This window comes from Lontra canadensis, unplaced genomic scaffold (genome assembly GCF_010015895.1).
Source record: "Lontra canadensis isolate GAN:19392208 unplaced genomic scaffold, GSC_riverotter_1.0 scaffold103, whole genome shotgun sequence".
NCBI classification, from domain to species: Eukaryota; Metazoa; Chordata; class Mammalia; order Carnivora; family Mustelidae; genus Lontra; species Lontra canadensis.
The window spans coordinates 1,977,709-2,001,073 of record NW_022631097.1 but is presented as its reverse complement, the minus strand read 5'-3'; the positions used below and the strand labels follow the sequence as shown (position 1 = coordinate 2,001,073).

Sequence of the window (23,365 nt, the reverse complement as noted above, 5' to 3'; positions counted from 1 at the left end):
AGTATTTAGATAAAGCTTTGGAAAACCTGTCATCCGAAAATAATAAGCACAACTACAGTGTTCCCAAAGGAAATAATTCCTTGTTTAAAGAAAAGTAGGTCTTGATCTTGACCTTCAGATATTCTACTTCATGACTTACAGATAAATTCATATCTGATCAGAGATGTTTGCATAGTAGCCATTTGTTGGCCACTTGAACTCTAGTCCAGTATCCCTTCCTGTAAGCTCATTACCTTTAAATGTAGGAGAAAGAGCATGGCAATGGAGTTAAAACTAAGCTACACTTTTAGTGCTAATTAAGGGATCAGTTTCAAGGAACCCAATTCTGATATAATTTCTAATCTTGGCAACTCCTTGGTAATCTGTTTAATCATTGGGAAGGGAACTGGATAATTATTTAGCTTTGTACCTTGAAGAGGACCTACAGATCAAATTTAACTTAGTTAATATAAAATGGTTGGCTTTTTAAAAAATGATTTATCTTTTAAGGTAGAAGAATAGCTAGTAGACCTTGTAAAGTGTGTATTTTATATCAAATATATTCTATCATTTAGAATGGTATCATGTTAAATGAGGCTATGTAAAATTGCCAATATCAGTCTCTATTCATAATTTTTTGTAATGTGCTTTTCTCTTTTGCGTCTTTTTATTTTGATGTAATTCTAAACATACAGAGATACTGCAAGAGTAATTCAAAGAATTGGCCATGTGCCCTAATACCAAGATTCACCAGTTGAGAACATTTTGTCCCTTTTTCTTTTTATTTCTTTCTGTTTCTACATAAGCATAATTTTCTGTTGTAAGAATATACCACATTTCTATGTAATCACGGATCAGTTGATTGATAGTTGGGTTGTTTCAGCTTTTTGGTTATTATGAATAATGCTGCTGCTAGGAACATTCATTATAAGTTCATGTTTGGACTTATATTTTCATTTCTCTGGGATATACCTGGGGGGTAGAATTGCTGGATCATATGGAAACTCTGTGTTTAATCTTTTTTTTTTTTTTAAGATTTTATTTATTTATTAGACAAACAGATCACAAGTAGGCAGAGAGGCAGGCAGAAAGAGAGGGGGGAAGCAGGCTCCCCGTTGAGCAGAGAGCCCAATGCGTGGCTCGATCCCAGGACCCTGAGATCATGACCTGAGCTGAAGGCAGAGGCTTAACCCACTGAGCCACCGAGGCAACCCCATGTTTAGTCTTTTGAAGAGTTGCCAAGCTGTTTGCTAAAGTGGCTGTACAATTTCACATTCCCACTGACATTATGTGAGGTTTCCAATTTCTCCACATCCTGGTCAACACTTGTTATTTGTCTGTTTATAGCTATCCTATTTCATATGAAGTGGTATTTCATTGTGATTTTGATTTGCATTACCCTGATGGTTAATGTATTAAACATCTTTTTATGTGATTGTGGGCCATTTGTGTATCTACTTTGGAAAAAATGCCTGTTGAAATCCTTGTCTATTTTTTAATTGGTTTATTTGTATGTTTAAATTTGAATTGTAATAGTTCTTTATATATTCTGGATACAGGTCCCTTAACAGATACATGATGTTCAAATATCTCCTCCATTTCTCCGAGCCGTATTTTACTTTTTACGATATCCTTTGAAACACAAGTATTGAATTTTGATGACGTCCAGTTTATTTATTTTTTCTTTTATTGTTATATCTCATAGCCCAATCCAAGGTCACGAAGATTTATGCCTGTGTCTTCTTCTAAGACTGGCTTCTTACATACAGACTCTTTATACTGAATTACATACAGACTCTTCATATTGAAGACTTTGATCCATTTTGAATTAAATTTTATGTATGATATGAGAAAGTGATCAGGCTTAATTCTTTTGCGTGTGGATATCCAGGTATCCCAACAGATAACTGACCATTGATTAGAAAGATAGAAGAGTCTGGGGGAGTAGGAAGTACCTGAGATATGTCATGGTGGTGAATGACTACTATATCTATTAGTATGTAACTTAATTGCCCTAACATGAGTTTTTAACTTGGAATGCCAAAAGGATTGATAGGAGAAATTATTCATATGAATCTGTAAGGTTAAATATGCATGCTCAACCTCCAAATTTGTATTTACATAGGTATTTGTTGATAAAGGAAATGATTATAGACCAAAATATGTATTAGATTGCCTGGAAGGAAATTTTGTATAGTCAGCTGCTGAAGCTTTTGGAAATTTCTTACAGAGAAGTATGTAAATTTTGACTATAAAAATGTTATCTTGAAAGCCAGTTGAGGCTAACTCCGCAGTGGAGCTAGGATATTCAGAGAGGTATTAATGAAAAGAATACACTAATTGAATATTTAGATATTTATTCATATTTAAGAGTATACAATAATTTATTTTGCAATGATCTTAGGTCAAGATTAATGTACATACATAGAGTTTCACTGAAGAAATCACAACTCTACAGCAGTGGCTCTTAGTTGGGGTGATTTTGCACACTTGGGACATTTGGCAATGCCTGGAGATGTATTTGGTTATCACTTCTAGGAGAGTATTACTGGCAACTGGTGGGCAGAGGCCAGGGTTACTGCTAGATATCTGCAATGCACAGGACAGCTCCCACAGGAAGCAGTTATTGTGCTCAAAATGTGATCAGTAGTGATCCACACAAAAACATTTATGTGAATGTACTTAGCAGTATTATTTATAATAGGCAAAAAGTAGAAATGACCCAAGTAGCCATCAACTGATGAATGGATACATGTAGTTTACCCACATTATGGACTACTATTTAACAACAAAAAGGAATGCCAATACTGATACATGCAGTAGCATGGATACAGCTTGGAAACGTCATACATCTTAAATGAAGGAAATCATTCACAAAAAACCACATGTGCAATTCCAGAGTAGGCAGACCTATGGAAACGAAGATTAGTGGTTATCTAGGGCTGGGACGGTTGGAAGGAAACAGGAAGTGATGGCATAAGTGGATGGGGCTTCTTTCTGGATGATGAGAATGTTCTAAAATTATATCATGGTGATGGGGTTGCATAACTCTGAATATACTAAAAACCATTGAATTGTATCATCAATGAGTAAATTATGTAGTATGTGAATTAAGTCTCAAGGCTTTAGAAATACCAGTCATGCCAAGGGTAGAAATCTTGCCATACAGGTTGACTGCCTACTGTCGTAGAATGTTATAGAGGGAGATTAATGATAAAGATATAGTCTTGGGGGGGGGGCACCTGGGTGGCTCAGTGGGTTAAGCCTCTGCCTTCGGCTTAGGTCATGGTCCCAGGGTACTGGGATCGAGCCCCACATCGGGCTCTCTGCTCAGCAGGGAGCCTGCTTCCCCCTCTCTCTCTGCCTGCCTCTCTGCCTACTTGTGATCTCTGTCTGTCAAATAAATAAATAAAATCTTTAAAAAAAAAAAAGATAAAGTCTCGGGAGATACTCCTTTTACGGGACCATTAAAGGGAATGAGAACGATCATTCAAAGAGAAGCAGAGTCGATCGATGATAGAATCTTTGGGTACCACAGCAATAGTAAGAAACAGGAAGAAGCAAAAGAGATTGAGCAGGGCAGTTCAGACAAGCAGAAGGAATAGCTAGGCACGGGAGTCTGAGAAGCAAAGATAGATCAGTATTTCAAAAAATAAAGTTTGTAGACATGCTCTGTTACTGATAAGGAAGATGTAGATTGGGTGTCAGGGCACAGATAGTCATGTGGAGATGTGTTTATTTGAGTACCAGGCAGGTGGGGTATTGCCCAAAAGCCATTTCAGTGATTGACTAGTGATTGGTAATTGAGGTAGAAAGTGTAGGTATTGGGTGCCTGGGTGGCTCAGTGGGTTAAAGCCTCTGCCTTCAGCTCAGGTTATCATCTCAGGGTCCTGGGATCGAGTCCCGCATTGGGCTCCCTGCTCATCGGGGAGTCTGCTTCCCCCTCCACTCTCTGACTGCCTCTCTGCCTACTTGTGATCTCTGTCTTTCAAATAAATAAAGAAATAAACTCTTAAAAAAAAAAAAAAGGTCAGTCTGTAAAGTCATTAATCAGCGTATGAAGTAGTTTATGTATTATCCTTCCAGGGGTATTTCTGTTTTACAAGGAACATATCTAGAAGAATCAGCAAGAAGAATTTCTGACTTCAGGCTGTTGGAAGGGAAGGTTATGTTGAGAATTGTCTCTCAGTCCTAGGTCATAATTGATTCTCCTGAATTACATGTTAACCTATACTATAGTATTTTGAAAAATACTTAGTAGTTGAACTTACAAACTTGGTAGTTCTTATATCTGTTTTCTTGCCTGTGACATCCTGTTATTACCCCATTATACATAAATGTAGTTACGTAGAACCATGATAGCCAGTAGAGCTTTTGGCTATAGGAGAAAGTTAACTTTCTCAGAAAGCAACTGCTTTACTGATGTCAGCCTGCACGTGATTAGAGAGCAAACAAGGGAAAGTCTGGGCTACTAAGTTGTTTGCTACTGTCAGAGCAAGGCTGTGCAGTTTTATTTTCTCTTTCTAACCCCACAGATTTTTCACTCACTACTTTTTATAGTTTAAAACTATGCAGGAGCAAGGGAGTAGTGGAATGAGCATTAGAAAAAAGTCTCCCCAAGAGGAACCTTAACTTCTGCATTTTTAAACTTAATTTATCTTAATTGCTTAGTAATTTCAGGCCATAGGCAACTTAAAAGTTGAACCTTACATTCCAGGAGCAGTGTCCTTTGGTGCCCCTTTGGCTCAGTAAGTTACATCATTTATGTAGGTGTTTGTTGGGCAGACCTGACTTAATTATTTTAAATGCTGTATTTCTCACTAGAAAATTTCCTTTAAAATTATGTATTTATAAAGAAATATATCCATTGAGTTCTAAATTCCATGAACTAGCTGGGTTTTCAGTTCAATAATTTTTTTTTTAATTTTATTTATTTATTTGACAGAGAGAGAGATAGAGAGGGAGAAGCGGGCTTCCCGCTGAGCAGGGAGCCCTATGCGGGGCTTGATCCCAGGACCCTGGGATCATGACCTGAGCTGAAGGCAGACGCTTAACGGCTGAGCCACCCAGGCACCCCAATAAATTCTTAAGGAATACAACTACTTACAAGGTAGTCCTGGGATGTACTCTGGAAGCATGGAGTTTAAGATTATATTGTTTGCAAAATGATGTTGACGGGAAGATGGTAAAAGAGTTGCCCACTAAAGTACTTGTTTTTCCCATGTATTAGTTTTAAGTGAATAGTGAATACTCAAGAAATTACAATTATGTGGAGAGTTTTGGTTTATTAATATCTAATGTGAATTCTTGAAGGCCATTCTATACATTTTAATTTTGATGGCAGAATTCTTTTGTTCATATCAGACAGCATTAAGACTATGTAGATTTAATCTTTTTATCGGTTAAAGCAACTTTGCTTTTGCCATGGGTAGAACTGTACTTCCTACCCGGGTCGGTTGTCTTTAACAGATTTTGGTCATTATTTGGACTGGGGAAGAGTGTGCAAATGTGTTACCATTAATGCAAAATCATTGTTCTACTGACAGTAGGCTGGTAGCATGATCTTTATATATAAAAATTATACAACTGCCCACCCTAGATAGTTCTTGTGATAGATCAGACAGTGATTAGTTATTAACATTGTGGCCCCACACCTCAGCCCGAGTTGGATTTTTAAGTTCCATGAAAGAGGGAATGACACCTTTTCTCTCTGTTCACATCAGTGTTGGTTGACTAGCCTAGCCTTTAGTAGGATGGGTAAGCAACCAACATACTGGAATAGAATACAAAAGAGGGCTTGATAGCCTGAAAGTTCTCTGACCTAACCACCAAAACATATATCCACACCTAAATGTGTAGCATTGGACTCCATAAAAATAATGGAAATGTAATCTAATTGGGGTAAACTTCACTTACTGTATCTTTTGAATTTTTAATATTTGTTTTTCTATTTTTTAATCCACTTAGGGTAGTAAATATTCCTCATTATACATCAGTTTTCCTTCACAAAGAAGGAGGAAGTGGGGAATCATCCTATATGGAAGACTTTGATCTTACTTAACATTTTAAGTCATCTAAAATGTCTGCTTGATGCATTATATCTTTTCATTAAAACGGCTGTGTTCTTAATTGAGGATTCATGTTCAAAAACTTATGTTTGACATTGATAAACAACAGATACATGTTGACATAGTATAAACTTTGAATTAAGAAATACTATGATATTTTTTAAGGCAGTGCAATATAATTCACAAACCATACAAGCCACATATTTATTATTTTTTTAGAAAGAGAGAGGGTAGGGAGAGAAGATCTCAGGAAGCCTCCATGCTTAGCCTGGAGCCTGATGCGGGCTCAGTCTCACAACCCTGAGATCATGACCTGAGCCGAGATCAAGAGTCCGATACTTAACTGACTGAGCCACCTGGGCGCCCCACAAGTCACACATTTAAAATGTAGAATTAAATTTTTTGCTTAAAGTTTACTCAAGAGTTGTACAACCATTACCACCATTGATTTTAAGGAATATTTATCATCCCAAAAGAAACCCCATACCTTTTAACATTCCCACTTCCACTTCCCCCCACCTCCACCGCATTTCAATGGCAACTATTAACCCACTTTCTATCTCTATAGATTTTTCTATTCTGGATTTTTTTTTTTTTTTAAGATTTTATTTATTTGACAGAGATCACAAGTAGGCAGAGAGGCAGGCAGAGAGAGAGGCAGAAGCAGGCTCCCTGCTGAGCAGAGAGCCCTATGTGGGGCTTGATCCCAGAACTCTGGGATCATGACCTAAGCTGAAGGCAGAGGCTTTAACCCACTGAGCCACCCAGGCACCCCTGGATGTTTTATTTAAATGGAATCATGCAGTATGTGGGTTTTTTTGTTTTTTGTTTTTTGTTTTTTTTGTGGGTTTTTTTGGCCACTTTTATGTGGTATGTTCTTGAGGTTTATTCATGTAGCATGTATTGATATTCCATTCCTTTTGTTGCCAAGTAATATTCTACTGTGTGGATAATACCATGTTTTATTTCTCAGTTCATCTGATCAGTTGATGGTCATTTGAGTTCTTTCCATTTATTTATTTATTTAAGATTTCATTTTTTCATTTGATAGGGATCATGAGAGAGAGAGAGAGAGAGAGAGAGAGAGAGAGTATGAGCACGGGGGAAGGGAGGGAGAAAAGGACTCCCTGCTGAGCTGGGAGCCTGATGCAGGGGCTTGATCGCAGGGCCCCAGGATCATGACCCAAGCCGAAGGTAGATGCTTAACCAACTTAGCCACCCGGGTACATCGGTTCTTTCCATTTTTTAAAAACCAATTTTCAGTATAGAATAATGCTGCTGTGAACATCTTTGTACAAGATTTTCCGTACTTGCGGATTTGTGTTCCCATTTTTCTTGGGTGTATCTGTAGGAATGGATTGCTGGGTCAATATGGTAACTATATATTTAACATTTTGAGGAACTGTCAGATTGTTTTCCACAGTACCTGCAGTATTTTCGATTAACATTGTAATATATAAGTATGCCATTTTGTTTGCATTCTCACCAACACTTACCTGGGTTTTCTTCTTGTTTATAAACCATCCTGTTTCATACAAAGTGGTATCTCATTGTGACTTAGATTTGCCTTACCCTAATGGTAAATGCTGTTGAGCATCATTTTATGTGGTTACTGACCATTTTTGTATCTTCTTTAGAGAAATGACTGTTGAGATTCCTTGTCCATTTTTATTTATTTATTGTTGTTATTTTAATTTTTTAAAAAAGTATTTAAGTGAGAGAGTGCGTGAAAGAGCGCAAGTGGGGTGGGGGAGAAGGGCAGAAGGAGGAGAAGCAGACTCCCACTGAGCAAGGAGCCCGACATAGGGCTTGATCCCAGGACCCTGAGATCATGATCTGAGTCGAGGACAGAGGCTGAACTGACTTAGCTACCCAGGCACCCCTCCCTTGTCGGTTTTTAAATTGAGTTGTCTTTTTTAAATTTTTGGGTTGTAAGAGTCGTGTATATATTATAAATATATAAAACAAATCCCTTGTCAGATAAATGATTTTCAAATATTTTCTGCCATTATCTGAGTTGTCTTTTTACTTTACTGATAATGGCCTATGAAACATAGAAATTTTTAATTTTTTTTCTTTTTTTTGTGTGTGCTTCTGATATATTTATAAGATTGTTTTGCGTGACCCAAGGTCAGAAAGATTTTTTTAAAACAGACTTTTTTAGAGCAATTTTAGACTCATAGGACTATTGAGCAGAAGGTACAGAAATTTCCTGTATACTCCCTTTCCCCACACATGCATAGTCTCCCATTATCAATATCCCCTTCAGAGTTGTGCTTTTGTTATTATTGACGAACCTACAAGTAACACATCATTATCACTCAAAGTCCATGGTTTACATTAGAGTTCACTCTTGGTGTTCTGTGGATTTTGACTAATGTGTAAATGACATGTATCCACCAATCCTTTTTGTTCCCTGCCTCTCCCTGAACCCTTGTCAGCCACTGATCGTCTTACCATCTCAGTAGTTTCTCCTTTTCCGGAATGTCATGTAATTGGAATAGTATAGTATGTGACCTTTTCAGACTGACTTTCACTTAGTAATATGCATTAAAGATTCCATGTCTCTTCATTGCTTGATAGCTTATTTCTTTATTACTGAATAATATTATGTTGTCTGGATGATGGTTTACTTACCCATTCACCTACCAAAGGACATCTTGTTGCTTCTAAGTTCTAGCAGTTATGATTATACAGCTGTGTGCAGGTTTTTGTGTTGACACAAATATTCAACTCCTTTAGGTAAATACCCAGGAGTATAATTGCTAGATCACATGGTAAGAGTAGGTTTAGTTTTTTAAGAAACTGCCAAACTGTCCTCCAAAATGGCATTGTGCATTCCCACTGGCAGTGAATGCATGTTCTTTCAGCTCCACATTTTTATCAGCATTTGGTGTTGTCAGTGTTCAGATTTTGGCCGACCTGGTAGGTGTGTAGAGGTATCTTATTGTTTTAATTTGCATTTCCCTGATGACATAATGATGTAGAGCATCTTTTCATGTGCTTACTGCCATCTGTGTATCTTTGGTGAGGTATCTGTTAAGGTCTTTGGCCCATTTTTTAACTGGGTTGTTTGTTTTCTTATTGTGGAACTTTAAGAGTTCTTTGTATATTTTGGATAATAGTCTTTTACCAGAAATACCTTTTGCAAATACATTTTACTGGTGTTTGTCTTATTTTGTTAATACTGTCCTTCACAGAGCAGAAGTTTTTAATTTTAATGAAATTCAGCTTATCGGTTCATTCCATCATGGGTCATAGCTTTGGTATTACATCTAAAAAATAATCATTGTCGAATCTGTCATCTGGAACATCTAGAACATCTAGATGTTCTTCTGTATTCTAGGAATTTTAGTTTTTTGTTTTACATTTAGATCTGTGGTTATTTTGAGTTAATTTTTGCTAGGGGTATAAAGTCTGTCTAGGTTGTTGTTTTTTTTTTTTTTTTGCATTGTTTGTACAGTTGTTCAGGCACTATTTTTGGAAAGACTGTCTTTACTCTGTTGTATTACCTTTGCTCCTTAATCAAAGATTATTGGATTACATTTATGTAGGTCTGTTTCTGGTCTCTTCTATTTTGTTTCTTTGATCTGATTTGTCCATTTTTCTCTCCAGTACCACCCTGTCTAGATTATTGTGGTATCATAGTAAGTTAGCATCAGTACTGTCACTTTGTTCTTGTTCTTAAGGCCACAAAAATTTAATTTTATATTTTATTCTGAGTTTTATGTTTTTTTTAGCCCATATGGTTAGGTTGGTCATATATTAGGTCTATCATCATTTTAAGTTAATTTTTGTAAATGGTATAAGGTGGAGAGCCAACTTCATTTTTTACATGTTGAATATCCTGTTGTTCCTAGACCATTTGTTGAAAAAGATATTTTCCAGTTGAATTGTCTTGTCTCCACTACCCCCCCATTCTGTGTAAAGTTAAAATGTGACAGTGATTTTGACTTCTCAGTTCTATTCCATTGGTTTCTATGTCTGTTCCTTTGCCAGTGCCAGACTGTCTCGATTATTATTGTAGCTTTGTAGTAAGTTTTGAAATCAGGAAGTGTGTGTCCTTCAACTTTGTTCTTTTTTTTTTTGAAGATTATTTTGTCTTCTCTGTGTCCCTTGTGTTTCCATATGAAAAATAGAATTAGCTTATCAATTTCTGCAGAAAAGGCAGCTGGGATTTTGATAGATACTGTGTCAAATCTGTAGATTAGTTTGGGGAGTATTGCCATGTTTAATAGTGTTAAATTTTCTGATCCATGAACATGGGATATCCTTCCATTTATTTAGATCTTTAATTTCTTCCTACAATGTTTTATAGTTTTCAGAGTAGGAGGTTTGGAATTCTCTTGTTAAATTTGTTCCTGATGTTTTATTCTTTTTAATTCAGTTGTAAATGGAGTTGATTTTAAAATTATTTTCATATTCGTTGCTAGTGTAAAAAATACATTTTTTAAAGATTTTTTTATTTCAGAGAGAATGAGAGAGAGAAAAATCATGAGAGGGGGAGGGTCAGAAGGAGAAGCAGACTCCCCACCAAGTAGGGAGCCTAATGTGGGACTTGATCCCAGGACTCCGGGATCATGACCTGAGCCAAAGGCAGTTGCTTAACCAACTGAGCCATCCAGGTTCCCTGGAAATACATTTTTAATGTTAATCTTATACCATGTAATATTGCTGAATTTACCATTTAATGTTACTGAATTTACTGACACAAGTAGTATTTTTAGTGGATTAAAATTTTTTGTATATGTGATATCATTTGCAAGCCATTATCTTTATTAAGGACTTATTATATGTAGGTTTTATATGTGTAGAAAGTAATTCATCAAAGTATCCTCCACCTCAGACCTAGGTGGAGCAACATATACAGACAGCTCCTGGGATTTGGTAGATGTTAGAATCACTCCTTGGCCCAGTGAGCTAGTTACTTACTGAAGGTGCCCTAGTCTCACCTTGTTGAAGGAGACTGAGATGAAATCTACTTGCTTTCATTCTGCTTCAGATCACTGTTGTCTAAAGAATGTGTCCCTGGTTCCATGACCCTCTGGTCATATCATCATCCCAGTTTAAAAATGGCCTCTGTGGGACGCGTGGGTGGCTCAATAGGTTAAGCCTCTGCCTTCGGCTCAGGGCATGATCTCAGGGTCTTGGGATCGAGTCCCACATCCGGCTCTCTGCTCAGTGGGGAGCCTGCTTCCCCTCTCTCTCTCTGCCCGTCTCTTTGCCTACTTGTGATCTCTCTGTCAAATAAATAAAAATCTAAAAAAAAAAAAGCCTCTGTGAACCTGCATGGTCTGATCTCTGCCTCTTCCTCAAAACTTTCCTGTGCTATTTTGTTAAAGCTGCTCTCACAAGCTGTTTCCTTCTGCCTTTTCACTCTTCACACAGACTTTCTCTGCCTGGTCACCTTCTCCCCTTTCCTAATCACCACCTGATTGTGCCTGAGATGGGTACCCTAGATCAGGTTTCTTTTGCTATGCTTTCTCATATGTATGTTATATGTGATTTTCTCCCACTTTGCTCACTTCTCATTTGTAAATTTTCATTTGTAGCTCATTTGAATAAATCTACTTACCCACTCATTTGGAAGTTCATGAAAGCATAGGTCATGTGTTTGTTCACTATATTGTTTTAGCACCTTGCACAGTCTAGCATATAGTAATAGATGCTTAACAAATATGTATTATTTAATTAGTGAGGTAAGATGATTTGATTCCAAAATATTTTATTTCTTGGATGTTTTGTTCATGCTGCTAAGATTATTTAGCTGGGAGTTCACCTGGTGTCCATAAATGCTTAAGGGTTTTGGCAATGCTAATCAAAAATGACAGTATCATTTTGTAATAAGAATGTTTGGCAGGTATGTTTGGTATGTTGACTTTTTTTAGTTTGATTACAGTGCATTTTATTGATATTCTATTTTTGTGGATCTGATTTGGTTTTAGTAAAAAAAAATTTCAACTCAGTCTCTTGGGGAAATCTAACTGGATCATAAAATAGTAATGAGATATAGAAGCCTTCACCTAAATTAGGGTTTCCAGTAAACCCACTGTTACTATTTGCAGGCAAGGCTTGGGAAAACATTCAGGTGAGGTCAGTTCTCCTTTATTTCAGAGGACTTTTGGTTACTTGGACGAAATGCTATCTGTGAGACTGGGCTCATTGGTTCTGTGTTGTGCCAGAAAGAGAAATAACAGTTTTTATTGTTAGAAAAATTCATAGTGACAGAGATTAAATGTTTAAGAAGAAAAACTTTGCTTTCCCTTTGCCTCTGAAACTTGGTTTTACTAATGAAGTAGCTTAAGAATATGGGAAGGTGGAGAAATTTAACTTTTTTATTACTTTTGTAAAATGTTCACTGTTGCTATATTATCTTCCCATATCATAAAATATTTATAAGTATAAGCTGTGGTAATTTTCATACTCTCTGTGTTTGTTTGAGGATGATTTGTAGTTATTGTGTAACTCATTGTTTTTTTACTGTCAGTTATTACCACGAAATAATACCCTTACTAAAGGTAAGGTGAATAAGAACTCATTTGCATTTGTAAGGACCAGTGTATTTCTGAGGATGACTTTTCTCCCCTCATATTAAGATATATGTGCTTACTGATAATACTGCTTGCTGTTTGAGACCTTAAGACTTGTTCAGGACAGACTTAGTAGGATTTATCCAGTGACAGTCAGTAGCAGGGTGCATTCGATTCTGTCCTAGTGTGTTTCTCTCTGGTCATGCAGTTATAAAATAGGGCAGGTAGTACATTTATATATAGTTATTAGATGTTGCTGAGCTTTCCTGAGCAGAGAATTTTAGAGCTAGATAGGATCATTGTGAAACAGACAGTAGAGAATGGAGTTAATTATTCACTGTTCTGAGGTACAGTTGAATTTATGTCTAGTTGTAGCTGATTTTCCAGAGGATTAAGATAGTGTTGAACTTAGAAGACTGCTTGGGTTTTTGCATCAAAGAGTTTGAACCCTTGCTGGAACCCTTGCTAAGAAGGGAGTGGGCTTATATTTGATACAGTGACAGAAATATTATACTGCAACTTGTGTTTTTTGAATTTGGTGAAAATATGGGAAGGCAAAGTAAGATTAGATGGGGATGACAGATTTTTTAAAAGGATTATTAAAAGACAAAGCTTTGGATGACTGTTTTACTGAATTTTTGTTCATTTGGGTACAAATGAATTTTCTGATACAAAATATAAATTCCTTGAGTGCAGTATTTATTATAGATAAATGTTTAAACCCAGAGGCCAAGGGTTTGCCTGGGTGGCTCAGTGGGTTAAAGCCTCTGCCTTCGGCTCAGGTCATGATCCCAGGGTCCTGGGATCAAGCCCTACATTGGGCTCTCTGCTCAGCAGGGAGCCTGCTTCCCCCTCTCTCTCTTTGCCTGCCTCTCTGGCCACTTGTGATCTCTGTCTGTCAAATAAATAAAATCTTAAAAAAAAACAAAAAACCCAGAGGCCAAGAAAATTATTGATTTAAAACCTGATTCCACTTTTGGTAAATGCTAGCTATTTAACTAGTATCAACCAGTTATAACTTGTAGGTCTCCTAAAACCTGACAGGTGTATAATATGTATAATAAATGATTAATTAGTAAATAATCACTTCGTTGTTAGACTCCTCTTTCATTGATAATACATTTGGATAAAAAAGATAAAGCAGTATAATGTGTAGATATGGCATGTTAATGTAGTAGTATAAATGAAAACTTTTCACTTAAAAAAATTTTTTTTTATTAACATATATTTGTTTTGGGGTACAGGTCTGTGATTTGTCAGTCTTACACAGTTAACAGCGCTCACCATAGCACATACCCCATTGTCCCATCACCCAGCCACCCATCCCTCCCACCTAAATCAAAACTTTAAATCATTTTTAAAATGTCGTAAGAATAGAAGTGCTAGGAGCACCTAGGTGGCCTAGGCGGTGAAGTGTCTAACTCTTGGTTTCAGCTCAGGTCATGATCTCATGGTCATGGGAGCAAGCCTTGCATTAGGCTCTTCTCATCACAGAGTCAGCATGCCCATCTTCCTTCTCCTCTGCTCTTCCTCCTCTCTCTCTCAAATAAATAAAATCTTAAAAAAAAAAATAGAAATGCTTGACTTTGAATTTTAGAGGTGGTCTTTTTGCTTTGTTTTAAAAGTAATCTACACTTTGAATTATCTGGGAGAGATGATATTTTGGGGTGTCTTATACAAACATACAGAAATAGTCAATTGGCAATACCAAATCAAAAATTGAATTGCCCTAATTTTTTACATTTTGAATGTATGGATATGGTCCAGATCCATATATGACTGTTCTGTTCACATTGTGATATGCTTCTCACTGTTTTTTTTTTTAATTGAAAAGTAATACTTGTACATTCATAGTAACAGTATTTCAGGTAATACAGAAGAACCCTCATAAGCTTTTCCTCTCTTTTTTGAAGATTTTATTTGTTTGTTTGGTTATTTATTTATTTATTTATTTGAGAGAGAGAGAAAGAGAGAGAACAAGAGCAGAGGAGATTGGGAGAAGCAGACTCCCTGCTGAGCAGGGATCCCAATGTGGGGCTGTATCCCAGGACTCTGGAACTATGACCTGAGCTGAAGGCAGAGACTTATTAACTGATTGAGCCTCCCAGGGCACCCCCCCCCCCCCACACCAGCCATAGCCTCTTAGGAAGGCAACCACTTGAGCAGTTTCACAGCACAGTCTGCTAACTAAAACATGTATTTCTTGTCAGAATAACTTTGTTCTTACAAATTTGTTCCATTCATTATTACACTGTTCCTTTTGTCTCCTTTAATGTTGAAGTTTTTGTTAAAATGCTTTTGGAGTAGTTACATGTTCTCTCAGTAGAGATATTATTTATAATTAAGTTACATGGTTGTATCTTACTATATCAACAAGAGTATGTGTGTGCTTTTACTGTGCAAAAATGATGGTAGTGGTTGTGCTGGGCTGCTTTATAAGGAGAAGGTAGTTAAGTTTGCAGTGTTAGAGATTAATTCTTCAAAGAACAATTAAGGTAATCTCTGAGCGAAGTGTGTTATAAATGAGCTTTCTAGTAGAAGGCAAACATGTCAGAGACAAAAGTCCTTTCTAGGTTCAGAGTTGGAAAACAAAAAACTGACATGAACTTTAAGATAATTACAGGATCAGGGTGCCTGTATGGCTTAGTCAAGCATCTGCCTTCAGCTCAGGTCATGTTGCTGGGGTCTTGGGATCAAGCCCTGCGTCGGGCTCCCTGCTTAGTGGGGAGTCTGCTCCCACATCCTCTGCTGCTCCCTCTGCTTGTGTTCTCTCTCTCTCTGTGTCAAATAAATAAATAAATAAAATCATTTAAAAAAATAAAATAATTGGGGGAAAGTATTTTCTGATAGATGTCAGATACAGAACTCACAGATCTCCATGTGGTGTTAGCAAAATATAAGGAATTAACATTTTAAAAATATGCTTGTCAGGTTTTAGAGGAAATTTGGCTGTGCATACTGGCACTAGGGGAAGTATATTTAAAACAGACCAGGATCAGGGAAGCGGAAACCAGAATTTTTTTTTTAATTTAAATTTTTTTAATTTATTATTATTATTTTTTATAAACATATAATGTATTTTTATCCCCAGGGGTACAGGTCTGTGAATCGCCAGGTTTACACACGTCACAGCACTCACCATAGCACATACCCTCCCCAATGTCCATAACCCCACCCCCCTCTTCTGACCCCCCTCCCCCCAGCAACCCTCAGTTTGTTTTGTGAGATTAAGAGTCACTTATGGTTTGTGAAACCAGAATTTTAAAAAATTGAAGATTTTGGGTGCCTGGGTAGCCCATTTGGTTAAGTGGCTGCCTTCTGCTCCAGTCATGATCCCAGAGTCCTGGGTCGAGCCCCACAGCGGGCTCCCTGCTCAGCAGGGAGCCTGCTTCTCACCTGCCTGCTGTTCCCCCTGCTTGTGCTTGCTCTTTGTCTCTCTTGCTCTCTGTGTGTCAAATAAATAAATATAGTAATTTAAGAAAAATTAAACATTTGAGGGTTATTTTGAATATGAGGTTTAGGTGAGCAATTGCAATTAATTCATTTCCTATCTGGAAAAAAGCCCTCTCCTAAAATTAGGTGTTTCCATTTTCTCTTAATACAAAGCCTTGATATCCACAAGAATTTATGGAGCATACACCTTTTCGAAATACAAAAAGGGTAGAAAAGAAAAACAAGTATATTGGTTTAGATTTTGTTTCCATTTGTAATACTTACTAATCTTTGGCGTTATCACCGTCCACTCACTGAAGAACGTTGGCAGCCCCTTGTTGAGTATAACTAGCAGGCTGAGTTAGGATGCAGGAGATTCATCGCCTTCTCTTGAGATGAGATTTTGCATTTTTCCAAGACAAGTATTACTCCTTTTACTTCTGGCAGTATTCTCCCAATATTCTTCCTCTTTGCTTGAATTGTGTAGGGTTCTTGGAGGTATTAGATTTTAGCTTTCTCTTACAGGTACCAGCCCTGAAGTATTTGTCTTTCTTATTCAGAGAGAACAGCTTGTGCATGCTCACTGCCTGGATGGCTATATTAACAAGAAAATTGATAGATGCTTTGTTTTGAGATGAACCATTTTACTACAGTTATGTGAATCTGTCTCATATTCCACCTAATTTAAAAATAAATTGATACCTTTTCTAAGCATATGAAGTACTAATAAGTTCTCTTATTTTTCTAGTTGAAGATATTTAGTAAAATTATACACATATATTTTGTTAGATCTGGATGGCCAACAAAATAACAGTTTGTTACCATTTTAATATGATATTGCAGACCCCCCCTAAAAAATTGGAATGAGATTGTCATGTTTTTCTTTATGCATCTGCTCAACACAGTACTGAGCGTAGGTAATAAATATAAATGGGATGTTGAAATTTGAGGAAAATAGGGCTGGAAAAAATAAGTGGAATATTGTTTATGAAATACAAAGAATTTTTTGCCTTACTCTTGGGTACTTTATTTCATACGCTCAAGCCTTATTTTTTAATGCCCCAAACTTTTATTGTGGACAGTTTCAAAGATGTGCAAAAATAAAATACCCAGCTTCATTAGCTCTGAGTTCTTGTTTAAGCTATACTCTTCCATCCTCAGATTATTGTAAAGCAAATCCTAGACATCCTATGATTCCATCCACAGATATTTGTTTCTCTAAAAAATAAGCCTTCATTTTAGACAACATGTAAAAATACTAGTTTTCAGTTGGTATATTCTGAATGCAGAAGACAGTGTTAACAACATAAGATCAAAATATGTGCCTAGTGAGAAAGTGGAATCATTTAAAAAACTATTAACCACTGAAAACTCTTATGGGGCGCCTGGGTGGCTCAGGGGGTTAAAGCCTCTGCCTTCGGCTCAGGTCGTGATCCCTGGGTCCTGGGATCAAGCCCCGGGGTCCTGGGATCAAGCCCCGCGGTCCTGGGATCAAGCCCCGCATCGGTCTCTCCTCAGCGGGGAGCCTGCTTCCCTTCTCTCTCTCTGCCTGCCTCTCTGGCTACTTGTGCTCTCTGTCTGTGAAATTTAAAAAAAAAAAAGAAAAACCTCTTAGTACTCATGGGCTGATTTTTTTTTTTTCCTCCCTTCAAAAAAAATCCAGGCTTACTTCATTTTAGCTGTTCGTTTGTGTCTTTTGACTCTTTCTCTGCACTTCCACAAGGGGGCAGATAAAGGAAGAGAAAAGTGAAATTTAAGTGACTGACTTGAATTTCACTTTTATTTATCAATCAAATGGAGTTGCAGAACATTTTTGGAGCAATTTTTCAGAAATAAGTAGATTTCTCTTCTGAAACAACTTGTAGTCCCCTCCTTGCTCTTCAGAGACAAAATATTAGATATTTCAAAAGGGGGTTAAGTAATAATCTTTTTAAAAAATGATTTCCAAAGCATTGTCGTAGCCTTTAATGTTCTCTAATGATTTGGGCTTTAATGAAAATACAGCATTTGAACATGGGTCCAATTTTTGCAAGCTATAGTTTTAGATAGCTATTTTTGAAATTTCTCACTGAGTGATGAAAAAGTTGCCTAGTTGATGTATTTAGCTGGACATCTGATTAGCAATGGAAGAGGCAGAACTACTGTCTTTATACCCAGACAGCTTTCTCTTTTCTTAAAAACCTCAGTTTCTACATTGGTGTCATTGAGTGAATTATATTCATGGACACTTAAAAATATATTATGGTTACTTCATGTATAGCAAAGATAATATTCTATTTGAAGCATGTTTAATATTGAAACACTTGAACACCATAAAAGTAGGTTTTTAGTCTGTGGGAATTTTAAATGAGTATCTGTAGAGTTGTGCATGAACTGATTATTTCTTTATCTGGAATTGGTATTTGCATAATCTAATGTGTGGGTGTTTTGCTGCCTCAGTATGATGTGTATTTGCTCTTGTTTTTTTTTTTTTTTGTTACCCAGTGAATATATTTCTTTGGGAAAAATACTATTTTTCCAAGTAGTCTATTATGAGACTCACATTTTATATATGTAGTTTTAGTTGTTATAAGATATTGTGGGGAAATGTGGGATAAATATTTAGAAATTGATTGTTCCTTTTTTGTATATATTTTGGCATCTGTTTTACATCACATTTTTTCCTTCTGTTGCTACTGTTAAGATCTCTGATTATCAATATTTTTACATCCCTACAGCATGACATGACATGTAATTCTGATGAAACTGTTCGTATATTCCTGTAGCATGGTTTTGTGTTGTTTTTTTTTTAAGCACTTAATGCCTTTTATTCCTTAGCTTCATTCATGAATTATGTAGCATATGTGAAGAGGCTTAAACTGTTTCCATTACATTCTTTCTGGATGGCTCCTGTTATATTTAGGATATACTTATACTTTAGACAAAGTAAGAATGTTATTGTTGTTGACCTTGACACCAGATAACTGGGCAGACATTATATAGCTATGTTTGAATCCTCACAAAATGTGCTGTTAAAGCCAACAGAATCCTGGCGGGAGACTCTTCTGGATAGCAGAGTTATGGAGCTGTTCTTCACAGTAAGTCTTGCTTTTCATCTCTGGTAGTGAAGGCCAAGGGAGAGTGCCACTGAAAAGAGTACATGTTTTGTATTTTTCTTAAGTAAAACAGGACAGATTGCTTTCTCCTCTGAAGCATTCTCTTCTAATCAATACATCTGCTTAGATAGAAATTATATAGAAATAGTCTTGCTAATTTATAAAAATGTTATGTAAGTATGAAGACTTGAATATCCTGGAGCTGAAGTTCTCAAACATTTTGGTCTCAGGACCACTTTACATTCTTAAAAATTACTGGCAAGTCGAAATATCTTTTGTTTATGAGGTTATAGCTATTACTATTTACCGTATTAAAAATTCAAACTGAAAACTTTAAAAAATAATTTAGTAATTCATTTAAAAGTAACAATTTTTGAGGGGGCACCTGGCTAGCTCAGTCAGTTTAGCATGCAACTCTTGATCTGAGGGTTGTGGGTTTGAGCCCCATGTTGGGCGAAGAAATTAGTTAAAAATAAAGTCTTTAAAATAGTGACACCAAACTGTTACATATTAATATAAATAACATTTTAGTGAACAAATAGCTAATTTTGGGGAGGGGGAAGTTTACTGAAAAGAGTGGCATTGTTTTATATTTTTGCAAAACTCTAATGTTACGCTTAATAGAAGATAGCTAGATTCTCAGATCTGCTTCTGCATCCAGTTGGTTGTAATATTACAGGTCAGGTAACCTTGAGGAAACTCCACTGTATACATGTGTGAAAGTGACAATGGAAAGGGCAAATACTGTGTTAGTATTAGTATGAAAATAGTTTTGCCCTTATAGACAACCTGACATCGTCTTAGGAATGTCTCAGGATTCCTGGACCTCACTTGGAGATCCGCTTTAGTAGAGTAGTGTAGTTTTTTATGTACTAATTTATCAGTCATGGGTTAAGTTAGTGTTATTGAATAGCAGTTTATTTCAATTATAACTTTAAATAGTTCTGTTTATTATTTGCTAAATAACAAGAAGTAGGCAGTATGTTCCTATGTTTGCACATGAGGATCCCCACTGTAATAGTCCAAAGCTGGTAAAAATGTGTATATGGAGTGGGGAGGGATGCTAATTTGCTGTTAATAGTACAGGCACACAAGTTAGATAAAATGACTGGGGTGAAAGTCCAAATAAAGACCAATTAAGAAGGAAGAAAGAAAGCCCTTTTACTTAATCCTAGCCATTTTAGTTTCTTACCTTTCCGTTTGTTAGAAAAACATTATTTACTATCCTTACAGCTGCCTTCCGGATCTGATCAAACCATTTAAAATATTGTAGTTTTGTGGTATATATTTTATAATACCTAGAATAAGGTTATTCATCCATGGTTATACATAAAAATGTTTTCAGCAGAAATGTTTAGACTAAGTATTACCTTCCATGTTACTCTTTAAATCAGAGAAATGATGACTAAAAACACTATCCATACCAAAGAGATGAGTGTGACTAAATTAACAAATTCTGTTGCCTGCCATATCTGACAAATTGTTTTGATACGTATCCAAGTTCAGTTCTTTGTGTTAGTCATTTGACTGAAAGAAGATCCCATTCCAGCAGTTTTTGAAAAGGTGAAAAACTTGCTGGCAGTACTGGAAACAACTCCCCCAAATCTGAACAGCTGTCTAGACAAAGTAGACAGCTGCTTCTGTCAGCTGTGAACCACCACATGCAAATAACTTCTGAATTTGAAAGTTTAACCCTTTTTACTGTATTATTTTAACAGTTTTGTGCTTTTGGCCTATTGCTTTCATTTAAGGGGTTTATAAAAAGTTTTTAATTTGTAGTTTGTTATAAAAATGACAGTGGGTAATCTTAATTTCATTCAGTTTTTGTTAAGTTTATTTTCAAGTTATGTGAATGCATTACCTAATAGAAAGCATTTTTCTATTGGATATCCTTATTTGTCTAGCGATTTGAGTAGGTAGACATAAATATACTATTGCATGAATTTAAGACTTGAAATATATTGGTCACATCTGAATTTAGGAATACTCTAGGTTTCGTTCTGCCCCTCAAAAGTTTACAGATGTCTCAATTTTTCTTTATTCCATAAGGTATTAGAAAAACCACTCTCGTTAATTTTTCCTCCTACCTTTTTGACTGATTCTCCTTGACCTCATTTATGGTCTCTTATTTTCTCTGCTTACTGAAAAAAATCATTAGTGTTCTATCTTAGTTTTCAGCTTTGCTGACTCTATACATGTTTCTTGGGCTGTCTCTTCCACACGTTGGACTTCAAGCACCACTTCTGCACCGATGACTCCTAAATCTATATTCAGCACAGGCTGCTCTAGAGTTCCAGAGCCTTATAATCCAAGTGCTTACTGGGTGTTTTAATTTGGATGGCGCACAGACATCTCAGATTCAGCATGTTCCAATAGAATTTATCTTACTAACTTGCTTCTCTTTACTCCTTGTCTGTCTTTGCCATTCACCTCCTTGGGTGTTCTGCTAGACTTTCCTTTTCCTTATCCCTCTGCTTTCCCTATTCAGGTGATGAATTCAGTTTTTAATTTGTGTGATACAGTTCAGTTGTGGTAGAACTCCTGTGTAATGCTGACATTGGAATAAGGGCAAGAATCTGCTATATTATACAAGAGTTCATTGGTTTATCATGAGTTTTATATGGTTCATATTTCAGAGAACATAAATTAAGAGTAAACAGTATTCCATGCAGGCTCTGAGGCATATCCTTATTTTTATTTCATTTTATTACATAATCAACATTAGCTGTTTTGGTCATCCTATCTTTTGATTCCTCACTTCTCTCCCAGGAACAAGCAACCATTTAGCTCTATAGAAAAGAAACCCTCTGTTGTCCGGGATTGCATTGTATTCATTGGCAGAATGTACCCTTGGATAACTTGCTTAAATGTTGATTAGGTTAAACAGTATGACGACAGAAATTTAGTTAGTTTTCAGATAAGGAATTTAAGAATGAGTTGTGTTCAGAAGTTCTTGAATTGGACAATGTAGATGGATGAATTTGTGTATTATACTTTAAATTTACTATTTAAAACTTAAAATGTAATGGAATATATTTTGATAAACACTTGTGTTATTCTAGACCAGGGATTGGCAGAGCTTTTCTGTAAAGGCCAGGTAGTAAATATTGGGCTTTGCAGGTCATATGTTCTCTGAGGCAGCTGTTTAGCTCTGCTGTTGTCATACAGAAGCAGCCATGGATGATAATTCGACAAAAAAGCGTTGTAGTGTTCCTGTATAACTTTATTCACAGTTATTAAAATGTGAATTTTGTATAATTGTCTTATCTTTTGAAATACCATTTTTCTTTTATTTTGTTTACCTCAACCATAAAAAAATGTAAAAACCATCTGAATAGGCCATACAAAATAAGTAGGAGGCCAGATTTGGCCATAAGCTGTGGTTTGCCAACCCATATTCTAGACCAAAGAGGATGGAATATTTTAAACATGTCAGTAGATCAGTTTTGTGACTCTTTAGTATTTTAAATTTCTTAGAGCCTTAAGAAGTTCAAGGTTTTAAAGATTAATGAAATCAATCTGTGAATAAGGATTTGAGTGTCTGTTCACTGTGTCCCAAAAATGTATCTGTGAATAGTTAAGAGAAATATGCTAACTTCAAGTAATTTATAAATGATTTGCAGAGTCAAAGTGAACATAATTTGAAACAAATAGAAAACTAATGTTTAAAATTCTGTGACATTCAGAAAGCAAAGAGATTTGTGTAAGAAAAGAAGGGCTGGATGGGTCAAATGCTTGTGGAAAGTAGAAAATGGTTGCCATTAAATGTGGTTGGTGGATTAGGATAAAAAATTACCTGCAATTTCTTTACAAAGTGTATTTTTCTTTGGCATTTTAATTATGTCACATCACAGAAATGAAACATCTTTAAAATCTGAGAATATTAATAACACTGTACAATGCGGAGCAGTATTTCAGGAGAATTTCTTTTTGTACAGAATACCATGGACCAGGTGTTTCACATCAGTATTGCATCATTGAAATAAGATCTAGATGAGGTTTAAAGTGGATGTAAATATAATTTAAATAAAATAAAAAATTTTATCCATTATTAAAAGCAATGGTATAGGATAAAATGAAATTCAAGCAAATTGTGGGCAATCTCAGAGTAATGAAAGAGTATGCCTATATACTGGTTGAATTAGTGAACGTCTAGGGATTGAAAGGTATATTGGTTTTCTAAGTGTGCAACTGTTTACTTCTGCTAAAGCAGCATCTATATACTCTTGATTGAACTTGTCTGCTAACTTTAGCAAGAAGC

At 36.1% G+C, this 23,365-nt stretch overlaps 1 protein-coding gene across 4 annotated transcripts in view; it reads left to right on the top strand.

Annotated features, from left to right (window-relative positions):
- XPO4 (exportin 4) overlaps positions 1-23,365 on the top strand; it is a 132,175-nt gene that overhangs the window by 52,694 nt on the left and 56,116 nt on the right. For all 4 annotated transcript variants that reach the window (XM_032838264.1, XM_032838267.1, XM_032838265.1 and 1 more), the window contains one exon: positions 18,974-19,086. In XM_032838264.1, the coding sequence (XP_032694155.1) occupies positions 18,974-19,086 (113 nt within the window). The remainder of the gene's footprint in view (positions 1-18,973; positions 19,087-23,365) is intronic.